Source organism: Carcharodon carcharias, chromosome 12 (assembly GCF_017639515.1).
Source record: "Carcharodon carcharias isolate sCarCar2 chromosome 12, sCarCar2.pri, whole genome shotgun sequence".
Lineage (NCBI taxonomy): Eukaryota > Metazoa > Chordata > Chondrichthyes > Lamniformes > Lamnidae > Carcharodon > Carcharodon carcharias.
Window position 1 is genome coordinate 80,081,306 of NC_054478.1, and position 18,635 is coordinate 80,099,940.

At 43.3% G+C, this 18,635-nt stretch overlaps 1 protein-coding gene across 2 annotated transcripts in view; it reads left to right on the forward strand.

Annotated features, from left to right (window-relative positions):
• The window catches only part of LOC121284803 (integrin alpha-6-like), a 129,232-nt gene extending 119,958 nt beyond the window's left edge, over positions 1-9,274 (forward strand). The window contains exons 25-26 of one of the 2 annotated variants that reach the window (XM_041200498.1): positions 473-610; positions 3,356-3,489. In XM_041200498.1, coding sequence (XP_041056432.1) covers positions 473-583 — 111 coding nt within the window. In that variant the 3' untranslated portion in view covers positions 584-610; positions 3,356-3,489. Of the gene's footprint in view, positions 1-472; positions 611-3,355 lie in introns of both variants that reach the window. The other variant, XM_041200497.1, reaches the window with a different exon arrangement.
• Positions 9,275-18,635: the final 9,361 nt, after the last annotated feature.

An 18,635-nucleotide genomic window follows, 5' to 3' on the forward strand; every position in this document is an offset into this window, starting at 1 on the left:
GGTGAGGGGGGTGGTGTGTGTGTGTGTGCAGATTTACATTTTACATACCTCATTGAGTTCTGTTGTGAACCTTTCCTTAATGGTGCATGGTACTAAGACATTATTATGGCAATTGATTGGACTTAGTTACTGTTCCAGAAAAAATACCACAGTAGAAAAACTACCAACTTCTCAGGTAACACAGTTGGGTGCCTCAAGGATGGTCTGGATATTGTAATCATTTAATAAACTGTAATTAGTCAGAGTATAATGACCTTGTAAATATTTATGTTAGTGGCAAGTGGGCATTTCCTTTATTCTCATTTTTTAAAAAGTGCATTTTAAAAACATCCGATGAAGGTATATTGAATCAACATATGTTCTGTAAAATTGCACCCACATTACCATTAATTGTGCAACTTTTAGCCATAGTGTGTACTGATAACTGACTTTATAAAAGATCTTGATTATTACACAACTTGTTTCCTTGTAGTTTGGTTTCTTCAGGAAAAACAGAAAAGATCCTCACTATGATGCCTGGTATCCCAAGGCTGAGATCTCCGTTCAGCCATCTGACAAAGAAAGACTTACTTCTGATGCATAATGTTGACTCACTTCCCTCCATTGATTGGTAAATAGTACATTGGTCTCCAGTTCATGGCTTGGAGGGCATGGTGTGTGGAGCTTGGCATCATTTTACCCCCTCGCTTACTCAAAGGAGGACACAATTGCACAGCATTAACATCTAACTAAATCCCCTTTTTGATCATTTAGTTGCTTTATTTTGGGATTCAGTGGAGGAGACCATATCGAGTTGTTCTGATGTTAAAATAAATGAGAAAGCAATTTTGAACAGATGAGTTAACACCACTTATTCTATTCAAAGTTGTACGTTTATTCAGTTAGTTTAGAATCTGATTTTAACATGCCATCATTGACAATTACCTGAAAATATAATATCATTCTTCACTAAGAAGAATGGCCAAATTTAAATAGCATCTCTCTGTTACACACCAGATATGTAACACAAAGCTGCTATTGGATTAATTGGAACTTACGGTACTCTTACACGTTGACTTTTTAAAATTCATTCACGGGATGTGGGCTTTGCTGGCTGGGCCAGCATTTACTGCAGCCTTTTATGATGCTCGCATGTAAACTTCTTGCGTGGGAAATGGTGCTTACTTTTCAGGCTACTGGAAATGGGAACTTTCACTCTTCAGATCTTTTGCTGGTTCCGGCTTTCAAAGTTGATATCTGAAAGATCTTTCTATAGTTTCACTCTGCTGTTTAAAATGCTGTGTATAGAGCTGATAAATTTGCTGCATGTTCATGTTGTTCTTTTTATGGTGGGTGTTATTGAAGCACTGTTTGAAGCACCTTGAATTACTGTTTGATATCTATTTATTTAATTATATTACTGGTTTTAGATTTATAGTCTGTATTTCTTTTCCTTTTGTGAGGCAAAATATAGAGCTGAATCTGTTAGGCCCCAGTATGGGCGAGCACAGAGGTGGGCGGGTGCATAAATTTGCACTGCTGGCTGGTGTGCCAGCTTGCCAACTCCATCCCACCCCTGGTCCATTTACCAGGAGGGAGGTTGGGAGGTTGCAGGACTACGCACCCACAAGTGGCAGGTAGGTCCATTGTCAGAGGCCTTGGGGGAAAAATATAGCTGTCTGGAGGTGGCTACATAGCAGCAAACTGGGGTTGGCCATTACTCCAGGCAAGCCCAGAGCCCTCCCAGCCTCCCTGTCTTCAGCTGCAGCCACAGGCTGTGATCCGTCTCCTGAGGACATTTCTTTAATTAAGGGTTAAGAAAATTGGAGAATGGGTGCCTCTCTCTTGGGTGATCTCTCCCTTGTTTACCTGAGAAAGCAACCTGTCACAGCTTCCGTGCTGGAGGGCCTACTATTGGTCCTCCAGCCTTGAGAGCCTGCCCAATGTCCTTAATGGGACAGCAACCCTGCCCTCTGCCATTAATTGGCCAATTCGGGAAGAAAGTCACAGCCAGATAACGGTGCCCCATATTATTAGGGCTTCTGACTACCATTTTACTAAGACAGCAGGGATCCTGAAAAGCACAGAGGAAATATTGCCTTTTTTTTAAATTAAACTAATTTTCTGGAGTCAGTGATGCAGTAAAATCTTCCCAGTTTGGGAGAGCATGACTTTTCAGGATGTTCTGTCACAAATATAGGCCGGATTTTAGTCCCTGCAATGGAGGTGGCTGTCAGCAGCCGTCGGGAGCTACTGGAGACCGTGTAAGTCGCTTTAAAGCTCTGAACCATCATTACATTCTGGTGGGCTCAGGGTTAATTGCTTTAGGTGGCTAATTAATGAACCTAATTGACATCTCACCCCCAGTGGGTGGAAGTCCCGTGTTGGATTCCCTCCCTGCCTCCCACTAAGTTGGGGACAGTTTTCCCGATGCCAGGAATCAGACAAAGGTCCTCCCGCCCGATTCTCCCAGCCCCTCCTGCCACCGTGCCTGCTGCAGCAGGCTTTGTTAAATTCCTCCCGTAGTATTTGATGGAGTTAGATAAATTTAACGAGGGAACAGTTCATCCTTAAATTTGATATATCTACATGGTTACATAAAGTATATTCCGATTCGATTAGATAAGTGTTTTTATTTTTACACCTGTGAACACAAATTCCTGCTGATAAATCTGTTCAAACAGTACCTGACCAATTACAGACTGACCTAGGACTCTAACAGTGATTTTCTTTTATCATGTTAAAGTGTCTACATGAAAACTATAAGTTTGTTTTGTGTTTTTTTTGGCCAATTTTCTTTCCTTCTCTGCTGAGTCTTGCAGGACTAGGGGTTAATGGGCAGTGTTGGCCTTGCACTGCCTCATCCAGCTAGACATTAATTGTGTACAAAACTTCACCAGTGTGTTGGCAGGCTATTTGCCCACAGAGGTCTTGAACCTGATGTTGTCCTCACCCAGCATCTATAGTTATGCATTTCTAATAGAAGTCACTAATCAGTGACCAAGAACCGGAAGGTTTTTTGCTTTATCCTGGGGGAAGTCGTCAGTTGTAACCCTCGAATTGCCACTCTGGCTGAGCTTAGTTAACTCGGCACAGGCTAAGAGTGGAACCTGAGACCCTCTTCTTTGTATTGTTTATTACTAAACTTACTTCTTAAAAATAACTGTTAAAGAAGAAATTGTTGGTAATAATTATTTGAACTAATCTATTCCATTATTCTTCATAATGGTAAGTGTCTGACACACACTATTTCATTCCTGAGTGGTGTGCTTCTCAAATAGAATAGGTCTCTAGAGAATCGGTGTGTTTCCTTTTCAGAGGTTACATTATTATAAACAACTGATCCTTCTAATTCCCACTTTCCCCCTGTTTACAGTGTGGATTTTTTAAACGTTCCCGTTATGATGACAGTGTTCCACGCTACCATGCAGTCCGAATCCGGAAAGAAGAGCGACAAACCTTTGAGGATGGAAAATTGAAGAAGAAATGTGACAAGAAACAATGGATGACAACGTGGCAGGAAAATGAGAGCTACTCTTAAGAACCATTATCTTTGTATTCTTAAAATTATTGAATTTAGAACACTAAGGTAACCTATACTATTTTGGTATTGCATTACTGTGCATTGATTTCCCTTCAACTGTCTGAGGATGCCCCTTAGTTATGCAGAGATTTTCTGTATTGTGCAGCACATACCTCAGTGGCTGCCCTTCTTATCTTTAAGTACACCCAGATTGCCTTGTGGAGTGTATGTTTTTAGACCATTCATGCTTGACAAGTTTTGGTGCATAAGATTTGCCTTGTAAGCCAAGTGCCCAGCAGCATGGGATTGAATTACCATCTGCTCCAGAATATAGATGTGAAAAAAAACTTCTAATTCCATTCAGTAACATGTTGGTCTTTGTCATTTTTAACCTGAAGTAATGTGCAATAGTCAACTGTGCAACTGACTATTGATTTTTCAATTGATGAATGTGTTTCAGTATTGCCAGGACCCAGTTGTGTGTTCAAAAAATAGTCAACATTTCGAACTGGGATTGAAAAAAAGTTGTACATTTTTGTAAATAGTTATATATTTTAGACTGTCCTGGTATTTATTTTGTCATAAATTGTGTCCTTTTAGTAACCATTAGTATGGCCACAGATGGCTAAGTTTCCCTACAGGGGAAACAAATGTTCTGAATGTAAAAATGGACTACATTTTGCTCTGGTTTAATTTTTTTATGAAGATGTAGACTTGACTGAGAATGGTTTAATGTCTGGAGAAAGTGCTATCTGACTTCGCCTTTGCTTAGTTTTACTCTGAGTTAGCTTTGCATCCATATGATACTGAAAAGGGAAGAAGAAAATAATACTTTAATGAGCTTGTCAAGCTTGTTAAAATCGGCCTGGAGCAGCATTCAGTAGCTGTATGGTCAAATCAAAAAACGAGTAATTTGTTTCTTACCTGACCTGAGCACAAGTATTCCTCTGCCTGTAAAATTAAAGGAGAAATTCTGTGGCTAAATTATATTTATCTTCAATTTTACATGCAGAGGAAAGTAATACCCTGAGTTAGTAAGCTTAGTAAGCTTGAGGAAAGAGACAATTTGAAGCATCACCAGAGCAGAGAAAGAAGTGAATACTATAGTGGTGCTCTCTGCCTGAGAGCATGAATGTACTAAATAAACCACATTGGAGGAAGAAGAGAGGATGGCATGGGAGTGCAGGGAACAGAGAATGTGCCCAACTAGCTGTAGATACTAACAAGGTAGTGGGTCAACTGTAATAATCAGCTGTCTGTGTATTACGGAGAAACAGTGCATGAGAAAACAAAGGCTCACCAGGGTGGCGGGGGCAAGGGACACATCTTTGAGATAAAGAGCTCAGTGAATTGTTAACTATCTGTCAGGCTCTGTTAGTAGCAGAGGACTGAGGACCACCACTCCACTTTTATACCACAAGGACCTCCACAATGTAGAAGTCAGCCATATTTTGTCATTCAGACAACTGATGCTTCTTTTTCTCCACTCAAACTATCACATGCTGCAGAACCGCTTAAAGTGAATTATTAGTTTTGAGGTTTTCACTACTTCTATAATCTGTTTTTCTCTTGAACTTGAACTTCTTCAACTTGCATGAACACTTGCACCACTGCAAAGGTCTCCTGTAGCTGATAGTTTAGCACAGCTGGGAGCCTACAAAGCCAACTGCTGAGCTGCACAAAATACAAAAGAACTATTATCCATATCTGTGGCTAGCACTGGTAGTTTTGCACCAGAACTGGGCATCTCATTTTATTGTGTGTTTATTGATGCTAACCTATAGCAGGCAATGGGGCTATTACAACACAATCCTTTATGCAGGGCTACATGATGACACAGCTGTTAATGACTTGAGTGTTCCATATGTGCCACTGCTGGAAGGTGTTTCATGATGAGCACGGTTTTGTATGAGCAGTGGGAAATTATGGAGTCTGGGGATTTCTCACTTAATTACCTGTAAGTCTTCTGCAAGGAATTAAAGCTAACCATGAATGCGCCTTGGACTTTGGATCCCAATGCTTTCATAGCAATGGTGTAAATATTCATGAATGATCCTTTTTGTGACTGTACCACTGTAGCCAGGTATATCCTGCCTAACTGCCGTTACCAATGCAGGTATCACTGCTGTGTCATGTGCCAAATGGCAAGCTGCAAACTGCTGTGCAAATAAGTATTGTCCTAAATATTCCAGTACCTGTATTAATGTGTCTCTGTGGTGGTAGTGTTTTTTGAGTATATTTTTGATATCAGTTGCATTCCTTGTGTGCAAATGTTTTGCCTTCATACTTTGCTGCAATATTCATGCCTTTTGATTTTAATAAGTTTGCAACATGGCACTACATTTTTTTTCCATGACATATAGCCTTCTCTGCTGTCTCATTTTACATAGCTGAGAGGCAATCTCTCCCGCCAGAAATCTGCATCCATTTCTGCACTGCACTGGTTACCAGCACATTTGGAGCAGTTTATTAAAAATGAACTTTTTAGCATTTATAACAATTGTTTGACTTATAGATATCCTCCCCCGACACTCCAAAATTTCACAGAGTTCTCCAGAATCCTCTGTTTCTAATCCATGCCTTTCTATAATTTAATTACTGGTTGTTGATTTCAGTTAAATATGGATATTTTGTTTCTGTGATGCAGAGCAAGATATAGCCCCATATGATAAGCTGACACTGATTTGGTTCAGCACTGGGACTTCTTGACAAAGGGTAATATTTTAAAAGTTGGTTATGGCTCTGATTTATGTTTAAAGGAACATTATATAATTTTTAGGTGCAGATGTCAAGTACTTTAATTTCGTGCACGTGTATCATGTAATTTCATAGATCCGCTTTTAAAATACACGAGTTTATAAGAAATTTTATTTGTGATTTTAATATTGTACGTCATTACACAATGCAAGTTAATTTGTTTTTCTTTTGGTTTTCTCCTGTCTTTATGGTGCTGCCTGTTGCCACAGTGAGATTCCACCATTGTCAGTCACCTCCCCTGAAATACGTTGCCGAATTGGGCATTTCTCATAGAATCTAATTTGGTAACCATTAAATTGGGAATGGGGGGGGTGGTGGGTGGGTGTTAGAGTGGGGAAACAGGAAGGCACAGCTCAGCCTGGCCTATTCTCACCTGCCAAGGAGTGCAAATTGCAGACAGTTGAGGCAGCAATGCAGGATGTGGGGTTAAACTTTAATGTAGAGGTAGACCATTTACCTTGTGCCTCAGCCAGGTATGAAAAAGCACCCACTGCCACAGTGCCCAACAGAAATATAACAGTCCTCACACAAGGCAAGCAAGAAAGGGCGGACTGGGAAATGTGGCGCATCCTACTTGGCCAGTGATTGGCTGCCCTGGACACTGCCAGAACAGTAGCAATCTGGTGCATAGACCAGACAGGCTATTCGGCCAATGATTGCTGCTATTCTGGCAGAGAGCTTGGCTCCCCCACCAGAGCTTAGGCCTGGTGTTTTCCACTTGTGCACCTGACTATCCCAGGCCCTGTCTCTGATAATGCATTGCTTCCTCATTTCTGTATGGAAGTGATAGGCTGGATCTCCTGCCCCATACTCTGGAGTGGAGCTATGATTCCACAGCTTTCTGATTTGGAGATGGGTTTGCTACTACTGAGCAAGAACACTTTTGAAGTGAAAAGAGGTGAACTTAGTAAGTAAATTAGTATGCAAAGCATAAATAAAAAGAAAATATAGCAGAAGTGCTTCAAATCAGTAACCGGTCTTGGTTGAAACACTCTTTCATTCTTGCAGTTTGCTCCAATCTGAACACTTCATCTCCTGTTACAGAACCATAACATGACCAGATAACTTTTTCCTTGTTTAAAAACATTTGGAGTTACTGCCTGTTAGAGCAACCTCTTCATAATTTGAATTTCTGGCAATCTAGAAAGAGTTCCAGCTGCAGTGTGAAATGATTTAAATGTTTTGAATAACATTGAAATTGTCAATGAATTGCCATCTAGTTATTAGCTAAAAGTTAATGATGTGGCACTTTCTTTAGAAATGACTAACTTTGTTTCTGAAGAAATCCTCAAGATATTATGAGCTGTCCGAATAGCCAGACTTTATGTGTTTGTGTAATGAGAACATGATTTTAGCAGTTTGTTATTTGAAAAGAATGTAAAGCAGACAAGGGATTACTCTGTGTATAGGTGATTACCATCTGCTGCTGCTGCAATGACCCGAATATTCTTTTGCAGGTCATTAGAGAGTTTTAAAAACAAATTAGAATGGATTCTTCTCATAAATTGTAAATTATCAAAAATGCTTCACATGGAAATTCAAATACACAATATCTCTTTCTTCAAAAAAATGTGCTCTATATAAACTTTACCTGATAAAACCTTTTAAATAAATCCTCTAGATTTTCAAATAATTTTGCTAGAAACAGTAGAAAGATATTCCACTAGTACATCTGATTTGATGGCATTGATACACCCTTGGGAAATCAGCTACATTGTGCATTCTCAGACAGCAACCTAAACTTAACTCACAATACCCACTACTTTGAGCAAATGCCTCTGCTGTTGAGATTAATTTGAGGCCTTCAAGCAAAGACTTCAACGAAGGCCTTAAAAGACAATTGAATGAATAAGTTTAATCATGTCAATGTAAAACATGCATATTTGTTTTGCATTTTTGTTTGTATCCTTAGTAATTTTAAAAAGGCAGATAAAAAATTCAGAGCACATTGAGTGATTTGTGAGGAAAAGATGATACAGATGGGAAGTTTAAACAGGTGGCTCCTGTTCTAAGAAATCTCACTGTTAACAAATGCCCCTAATTTTTTCAGTGATGCTGACAAGTCCATACTTGTTACAAAATTGTGGAATTTTTGAATAACTTGAATCACCTCTATTAGTTCCCTCTGCAGTGAGGTTTTATTGAGAGTACCTCATTGTGTGTGTTTATGTGAAAGAAAGCACAACTACTATACTGTGGCTTTTGAAAAAGCCTTTGAAAGGATTTCTTTATATTCAGGATTGCCTGTGAGTTTGGCAAATATCATAAAGAAAAACCACTTGCCAAAAGCAGCTTCTGTTTAGCTGCATGGGAACCGACAGCAGTCTTTAAGAAGTTTTTCAGAGCACTGTGTTCCAACCTCAGATACTCAAGCCCACTCTAATGAAATATATCTACTAACATTACGTGATATCCTAGATGACTTTGTTTGAGAATACTTTTCAAACATCATTACCTATCCACAGTCCAGACTTCGTCATCTTTTAGGGTTAATCTGGATAATTAAATTTAAGAAACATTTCAAAATTGGGTTTAACCTAGTAAAACCTGGAAATGTTAATTTTAGTACGTTTAATTATCTACCTGGCTGGTATGGGTACCCACTTCATTTTTCCTGTTCCCTAGAATATACTGTCACTTGCCTATGTCAAGTACAGATAGTTTCATGATGGATGAGGTACTAAAAATGCAACTAATGGTGCATGGCAATGCATTTTCTTCATTCTAAAATTGTTTTACTAATTAAATATGAAGTTTTCTAATTACAAATATTTGCTCAAACTTTATTTCTGACAAGTTTCATGTTTAAATATTAAATGCTCTCTTTGCTATTATAAACTGCTTAAATGTTATACACCTGTGATTAAAAGAATCTGTAGGGTTTTTCTAGAAATTGACAGTAAAAAATAAAGATTATTTATCAAGAATGTTTCCCTAATTATCGAAAGTTGAATAATATTTTGGTTTGTTTGTTCAAGTGATTTACATGTAACTGGCAAATAAATTTGAACCCTGGCTGCTGTGTGTCTTGGCAAACTCTTCCCTCAAGTTACTTTTCTTCATCTAAGAGATAAAGAACCGTTTTCATGACATATAAGAATTGTTTGCATTCAAACTTAGAAACTGTGTAAATGATTAATATTTTACCATTTTACAAGTCAATTATCATTTCTATGTGAACATTTCTGTTGATCAAAGATTGGGAACTTAGTCGAATGTTGGTACAAAGAGTAGTTTGGGCTATATTCCCCTGTTTGCTTTTTTTTCCCCCTTCCAGTCCAATGAGGTTTAAAATTCATCCCTATGTGTGTAATATTGCTTTCTAGACACAACCATTTTTGCTAAGAAACCATATGTGTTGGATAATTTTGGACCACATCCATGCAGTCAAGTTACTTCATGGTAAATTTACTGTCTCCAACAAGATCCAAGTGTCAAGCCTTGAAGGTTCTGACTCTTACTGAATGTTTTTCCATGGTTAATGATCAATTTTTGCTTCCTCAACAATGACTTACTACATTAAAGAAGCTATATATAAATTTAAAATTTGCTTCACTGGAGCATTGTAAAACAAAATTTAACCTCCAGCTGCTTAAGATATTAAGACAGATGAACAAAAGCTTGGTCAAAGAAGTAGGTTCTAAGGCACATCTTAAAAGGGGAGAGAGGTGAAGAGGTACAGGGAGGAAATTTGAGTTTAGGGCTTAGATAAATGAAGGCATGTACACCATGAATATCAAGGAAAAGCAGGCGGGTCCAGAGAAGGGCTTAGGTAAATGAAGGCATGTACACCATGAATATCAAGGAAAAGCAGGTGGGTCCAGAGATCTCTGAGGGGGCGAGTCCCGCACTCCAATGCGTAAAATGATGTGCGGTGACGGCAAGCGAGTGTCCCGACCTCACCATGCACCATTGTGATATGCAGGTGGGCGGTCAGGTAATGATCTCTGATGCACACCTGCCATTAATTAACGAGCCACCGAAGGCCCTTGAGGCAGCAATTGTCAGGATTTTTTGGGCCTTGTGCGATCTTCAGGTTGTCGAAACGGGCAGGTGGGTCGGCCACGTTTGTATAAACCTCATCCACGGGCAGGATAGGAGGGATAAGTAGGGTCATGAGTGTTATTTGTCAGACATTTAATGCTTACAGTTACTGATACTTGCCTGCATGAGCAGGAATACTTTAAAACTCTTCACAACTGCTTGGACAGGAGTAGCACCTTTCAGGTCAGGAGTCTACAGCAAAGATCATTTCTGGGACTTTGATGGTTTCAAGAAGCCTTCCCTTAACCTGGGAAAGGGAGGGCCAGAAGGGTGAGGGGGCCAGGAGTCCACATTCAGCCTCCAGGGGAGCCACTTTTGGGAGGACAGGCGCAAGCACAAGGGGTGCAGGGCCAAGAGGAAAGGTGGAAAGTACCGCAAAAGATGCCACTATCCTGCTGCCAGGGTATACAGTCGGCGAAGCAGCTACCTCAATATGCCTAAGGTGCAGTGTCGAAGGAGGCTGCACCTTTCAAGAGAAACAGTCACCTCCATCTCAAAAATAAAAATACCTGGAAAAACTCAGCAGGTCTGACAGCATCTCCGGAGAGGAGCACCATTAATGTTTCGAGTCCGTACGACTCTTCAACAGAACTAAGGAAACATAGAAGAGAGGTGAAATATAAGCTGGTTTAAAGTTGGGGGGTGGGACAAGTAGAACTGGATAGAGGGCCAGTGATATGTGGATAGGTGGAGATAGCCAAAAGATGTCATAGACAAAAGGACAAAGAGGTGTTGAAAGTGGTGATATTATCTAAGGAATGTGCATTAAAGGTAGAAAGCAGGATGAGCAAGGTACAGATAGCCCTAGTGGGGGAGTCGTAGTGGGAAGGGACCGAAATAGGCTAAAAGGTAGAGATAAAACAATAGATGGAAATACATTTAAAAATAATGGAAATAGGTGGGAAAAGAAAAATCTGTATAAAGTATTGGAAAAAAGGGGGATCGGAAAGGGGGTGAGGATGGCAGAGAGAGTTCATGATCTAAAATTGTTGAACTCAATATTCAATCCAGAAGGCTCTAAAGTGCCTAGTCAGAAAATGAGGTACTGTTCCTCCAGTTTGCGTTGAGCTTCACTGGAACATTGGAGCAGGCCAAGGACGGACATGTGGGCATGAGAACAGGGTGGTGTGTTGAAATGGCAAGTGACAGGGAAGTCTGGGTCATGCTTGTTTACAGACCGAAGGTGTTCCGCAAAGCGGTCACCCAGTCTGCGTTTGGTCTCTCCAATGTAGAGGAAACCACATTGGGAGCAGCGAATGCAGTAGACTAAATTGAAGGAAGTGCAAGTGAAATGCTGCTTCACTTGAAAGTAGTGTTTGGGTGCTTGGACGGTGAGGAGAGGGGAAGTAAAGGGGCAGGTGTTGCACCTTCTGCAGTTGCATGGGAAGGTGCCATGGGAGGGGGTTGAGGTGTACCGGGTGATGGAGGAGTGGCCCAGGGTGTCCCAGAGGGAACGATCCCTGCGGAATGCCACCGGGGGGGTGGGGGGCGGGGGGGTAGGGTGAAGGGAAGATGTGTTTGGTGGTGGCATCATGCTGGAGTTGGCAGAGGATGATCCTTTGAATGCGGAGGCTGGTGGTGTGTTAAGTGAGGACAAGGGGACTCTATCCTGGTTCTGGGAGGGAGAGGAAGGTGTGTGGGCGGATGCACGAGAGATGGGCCGGACACAGTTGAGGGCCCTGTCAACCACCATGGGTGGGAAACCTCGATTAAGGAAGACATGTCAGAGGAACTGTTTTTGAAGGTAGCATCATCAGAACAGATGTGATGGGGGCAGAGGAACTGAAAGAATGGGATGGATTCCTTACAGGAAGCGGGGTGTGAGGAGCTGTAGTCGAGGTAGCTGTGGGAGTCACCTCCATCTGTCAGATGATAGGCACTGAGATCTGCGCCAACTGTGTGGGTGGGCACACCATGCAATGTCGCTGAAGCTCATGGCTGCCCTCAACTTCTGCCTCCAGCTCTTTCCAGGAGTTGGTGGGTGATCTTTGCGGAGTCTCACAATCAGCTGTCCACACTTGTGTTAAGCAGGTGATAGACGCTCTGTTCAGGTGTGCATTGACTTTCATCCACTACCGCTGGGACGAGGCTAGCCAGACTGAGCAAGCCAGAGACTTTGCAGTTCTTGCTGGCTTCCCCCGCATCCAGGGCACAATTGACTGCACACACATGGCCATCAAGGCGCCAGTGGGTGAGACAAGTGCCTTCACCAACAGGAAGAGCTTCCACTCCGTAAACGTGCAGTGTGTGATCACAAGATGCAGATTCTACAAGTTTGTGCAAGGTACCCAGGCAGCCCCCATGATGCCTACATCCTCAGACACTCCCAGGTGCTGGGGTTCTTCAGTGCTCCAGCCCGGCTGGATGGATGGCTGCTGGGTGAAAAGGGCTATCCCCTCAGAAGGTAGCTCATGACGCCTCTCTGCCATCCAAGAACAGAGGCTGAGCAGCGGTACAATAGGAGCCATGTCTCCACAAGGGCTAAGGTGGAGAGAACCATAGGTCTTCTCAAGATGCACTTCCGATGCCTGGACTGTTCAGGGGTGCACTCCAAAACCCCCCCAGATCGTGTGTCGCTGATAGTGGTTGCATGCTGCACTCTCCACAATCTGGCGCTGGAAAGTGGTGACAAAGAAGATGTAGACACAGTTGCTGTGGCTGCACACGATGAGTCCAGCGGTGAGTCTGAGAATGAGCACACACAGGAGAATGTTGAGGGGGTAGACGCTGACCTGGGCAACCTCCAGGGAGGTAGGGACACCTGGGAGGCTTTAATTCAATGAACCTTCAGCTAGCCCACCACAAATAGACCTCCAACACAAGCCAGGGCTGCAGGCTCCATACTCGATATCTGAGGGCTAAATCTGCCTGGGTAGGAACATTAATTAAGGCCCTTGTCAATAAAGCTCAATGTCAAACAACTCACTCATAACATCATGAGTTCCCGTCTACCTGCAGAAGTAAGGAATCACCCTGACATATCAAAATTTAATGATTTAACAAAATGAAGTACAAAAAAAATTAAAAGGTGTTGCACATCAGACCGAGTGGTCATAAACTAATAGCGGGGCAACACAAAACCACCAGAGAGAAAGCTGTGATGTACCTAAGGTGCCTTAAGTTTATGTTTGCGGCTGCTACGTCTAAGTGCTCCCCCCTCGCTGGCACTGGCATCTGAGACAGCCTGCTCACTGTGCTGTCCTGTTCGCCTCAATGACCTTGGCGGGGTTCCTCTGGCCAAGGAGCCTTTGGGCCCTGCCTGGGGTGGAGCGGCCAGTTCTACAGCTGGCATCTCCCCAGTCACCAGACCTCATCGATCTCATGGTCACTGGCAGAGGGGCAGAGAAGCTGCTGCCCTCATCTAGAGCATCCTGCAAGGAGCCCATAGAGGTGACAGGCACCTGCTGCGCCAACATGAGGTCGCTTTGTACCTCCTTGCTCACTGTTGATGGGTTACTCAGTGCCCAAACCATCTCCCACACTGACACTAACCAGCTGAGGTCAATACCACTGTGAGGGCTTGCAGGTCTGAGCGCAACCCCAGGAGGACCTGATTGTTCTCCTGGCAGAGCCTCTCCACGAGAGTCACCACTCTCTCCATGGCCATGAGGCTCATTGCATCGGTGATGCTCCGCGTGGACTCCTCCAGCACGGGCACCATGCCACGCATTGCCTCATATATCTCCGCCAGATCCTCCCGCACACTCTGCTGCACTTCCAGCGTTGGCTGCTTCACGAACGACTCCAGAGGCACATCATCAGCCACCGACCGAGCATATGCCTGGTCCCCAGCAGTCCCCCAACTGCCGGTGCCATGGGCACTCTCTGTTTCCACCTGCACCTCAGGTGAGTGTGAAGTGCCCTCACCCCTGTGCCCCAGGACATTAGTCGATGATCTAATTCCCATTGAGGTGCTAGTATCTGTGCTGGTACCTGCCTGGCAGAGATGGTGTGACACTGGTGAGTCCAATTGTTCAGGACTCTCAGGTATGAGAGGAGGCCCCTCTGCCTCCTCCTCCTGGCCCTGCTCCAGTGTTGCTGAAAGGAAGAATAAGGCCATTTGATTAGTTAAAGTGGAGACAATCTCAATGTACATGCCTGTCCCCCGGATCATTATGCACTCACCCTTCCATAATCAATGGTCAACCCATGTTGCAAACTTCAATCACTGAGCATTCAGCACTGCCATGGCTGCTGGGACACATATGGTGACCTCAGTGCCCAGCAAACAACCTCCCTGTGGCACCCCAGCCTCACCGCCACTGGTGGACCTGGGCGCATGGCGCCTCTCCGCATCCAGCACCTCCTGCTCGTATCTGGTCATGATGGCCAACTGGGCCTGGCCTCCGCCAGTCTGCAGCTGCTTGGTGGAATTGTGTGCAATCTTCTCCTGAAAAGGAGAGAAAAGCATTGATTAGTCCAGTCTGAACCTGGATTCCCATCACATCCCTGTCAACCTAGCCAGAGTGGGACATTGCAGGGCTCCAGCGCTTCATCACCCTGCAGCTGCTGCATATTCATGCCCCAAGAAGCCAGGGCTGACCCTCCCTTGCCCACACGCTGCCTCCATCACATTTGGCACCACACGGTCTAACCTTGCAAAGCAAGGAGGCACTAGTACGTGGAACGCCAAGGGAAGCAGATGGATTGATGCCCCACCACCTGGAAGCTCCCCTCCCAGCATGTCAGCACCCTGACTTTGACATGATTCGCAGTTAAAGCTCTCTGCCTGGGTGCAGATCCTTGAGTTTGCCCTCAAATCTATACTCTGGGTGTCAGTGTCACACATGCTGCGAGTGCAGACCCAATCTCAGCACAACCCTCTCAGGGTGACCTAGGCATGGGCAATATCTGCTTGCCCACCTATCGAGGGAAGCATGCCGTGAAGGATTCAATGCTGTAACTGCATTCAGAGTTGGTTGGGGGGTATGGGGGTGGTGCTTGGGGGGAAAAGCTAACCTGCTGTGTTAAGTGACCTCTGCCAACATGGTACACTTCCCGAGCGCAAGAGGTCGTTGAATCGTTTGCGGCACTGGACCCATCTGCGTTGCACCATGTCACGGGAGCTGACTATCTCTGACACCTCCTCCCAGGCACGTTTGGTCAGGTGGGGGGCCCTCTGCCTCCCATCCCTCAGAACGAGGACCTCCCACTGTGCTGCCACCTCCTCCAGGAGGGCAGCTTGGCATTCGTCAGAAAACCGAGGGCGCACTGCCCTGTTACCCTACCCTCCTGCTTAGCTTGCTCTCCAGCAGCGAGCCCTTCCACTGGCCATGATGAACAGCCTTTGCAAGGCTGCCTACACTCCATTTGAACAGGCTGCCGAGTCGCCATTGAACCCAGCAGTCATTTCAGTCCCTCTGCTGACCGCCCACTCCCGCTGTCCTTGGGAGCCGCTCTTCACACTAGGTGGACCTTAATTGGCCCGCGTAAAATGGCGCGGAGCCAATCACGGGCGGGCGCCTGCTCCCGATTGGCCCCCCTGATGGGGAGGAAATTCTCCCCAAAGAAAAACTTAAGCTATTATAAAAACAAAAAAACTGCGGATGCTGGAAATCCAAAACAAAAACAGAATTACCTGGAAAAACTCAGCAGGTCTGGCAGCATCGGCGGAGAAGAAAAGAGTTGACGTTTCGAGTCCTCATGACCCTTCGACAGAACTTGCCAACAAGCTATTATAGTCTGCTTCTCACAAAACATAGCTATTACTAGTTGATTGGAGCATGCCACAGTGTTATTGCGAACAACACCCCTTAAAAAAATGTATTTCCCACAAAACAAAAGATGCCAGCTTATTTTAATCCTGTTTTCATTGTTCCCTCTCCTTATCTCAAAACCACCTTGGCTGACTGTTTCTTAATGAAACCCAAAAATACACAATCCTGTAGTTGCAGCAAACAATTAAATTACAGCACAGCTACAATTGCACCTTGAAAAATCAAACTCTAAAGCGTCTGCAAATTAACAGTTTTATGTGTTTCAGTATTTCTAGCTAGATTAGCTATGAATAGCTAGAATATCATAGCTATAAAGCTGGAGAAGCAGAGAAATGTGGAAACATGGATGAATCTAAAACAAGGATGAGTGTTTTAAATTTATGGGGGCAGGAGATAAAAAGCCATTGTAGGCCAGCAAGGACCGAGATAGGTAAGTAGTTTAGTGAAAATTTAGCAGGTGCTGAATTTTGATGACAATACAAATAAAACAAGTAATTATAATTCATGACTTAGTTATAGAAAATCATTCAAATAAAAATAAAATTAAGTATAAAATAATAAAAGGATTGCGTAATTATGATAATTTCAGCATACAAATAATTACAATATGTTGCAAAATCCAGGTCTCTTTAATTTGCGGAATAGAGATGAAAAGTATATTGCAGTCTGCACTTAGTGTTAAAAGTCTATAGGTCCTATGTTGTCAGGTTGAGCTCATTAACTTCTCAATCATTTACATACTGTTCATGAGTTTTATTAAGTAGGGAATTGGGCTCTCTTGTAGTCTATTAGTTCTATACCTTTATTTGTGGAATTGTGTCTCTTCTCCTTAATTCCATGACACATTTCACATTTACTTTTGTGTGATTGTGGCAAGGGATATTGGCAAAGATAAGTGGGATTCCAGAGGCCTATAGCCAGTCTAGACAGAGTCATGGATGGTGGGTTGGAAGGACTTGGTAGAGGATAGGATACAGGCAGCAGGACATTGGATGAGCTGAAATTTAAAGGAGGTTGGAAGATGTAAGGCTGGCAAGGAAAGCAATAGAACAGCTGAGTGATAAAGAAATGGGTGAGGGTTTCAGCAGCTGTTGGGCTGAGGTAAGGGTGGAGACAGGCAACGTTATGGAGGTGGAAATAGGAAATCTGGTGATGGAGAGAATATGGGGTCAGAAACTCAGCTTAGGGGTCAAAAGGGATACCAGTGTTGTGAATAATGTGGTTCACTGTGGCTATAGAGGGAAATAGATCAAGAGTATGGAGTTTGTAGAAGAGCTCAAAAGTGATGGTTTCATTTTTCTAGTGCTTAACTGAAGAAGTTCATCCAAGACTGGATACCAGACAAGCAATCTGGCAATACAGAAGCAGTAGAGGTAGTGAGGGATCGAGCTCAGTGTTATCAAGGTACATATGCAAGCTGACCCCACATCTGCAAATAGTATCACCGAGATACAGAATATAGAGGGGGAAAAGATGACCAAGAATCAATCCTTGCAGGGTTCCGATGTAACAGTGCTGGTGCTGGAAGAGACAACCTCACTGGAGATACTCTGGCTATGGTCCAATAAGTAAGAATGGAACCAACTAAGGGGCAGGCAATGGAGGAGAGGCATTTGAGGATATTTTATTAGATTTGTGTCAGAGGTAGCAAAGCAACTTAGAAAGATGAAAAGAAATAATGCACCATGATGAGTGTTACAGATGATTCATTTGTGATTTTGCTGAGGGCGGTTTCACTGTTGTGGCAAAAGTAGAAATGTAATAGGAGACTTTCAAATAAACAGTTGGGGGAAAGAGAGGCACTGATTCGAGAATCTCTAGAGGTGAGAAAGGTTGAAAATGGTCATTTGCAAGGGCAAAAGGGTTAAGGGTGAATTCATTTTGAGGAAATTATGATATTGTTTTATATGGAAGAGGGACAGATCCTGAAGAGAATCACTTACAATGTCTGCTAGCATGGGGCCAAAGTTGTCAACCTCTGGGTTGGAATGGGGTCAATGGAATAGGTAGTGGGATTCATGAACGAGATGAGGGAGAAAATTAGAGACATGGGCTAAGGACTAGTAAAGAGGGAACCTGAATGGGAGGTTTGGCCTTTTGGGCAAGAGGGTGGGGCAAGCAACCAAGCAGCTGAATGGGTGGTCTCTATCCTGAATAACCATCAGGAACAGGAATTGTAGCTTTTTCTCCTTTGTCCGATGGTACTGAAACCAATTCAGTTGAGATCAACCAACTTACACAGGCTAATTATCAAACTTTGACATTTGTAAACAGTACCTTGACATTTGGTGCATTTACCACGGGACCAGAAGGGGATTGATCTTTAGACTTCTATTATGTAGCTATTTTACAATCCATTTTAAAGCTTTCGCCCTAGTCAAAAATACTCTGCAAAGGGTTTTGTCACACATATATTTGGTAGGCTAAAAGGCATGAAAGTGAATAAATCCTCAGGAATAATGTTATCCCTCATAGAATGTTAAGATGTGGTTGAGCACATTGGAATGAGTGACCACAATATCAGAGAAAGCTACAGGCCAGTTAGCCTAACATCTGTCATGGGGAAATTGGAAGAATCCATTATTATGGAGAATACTTAGGAAATCATATGGTGG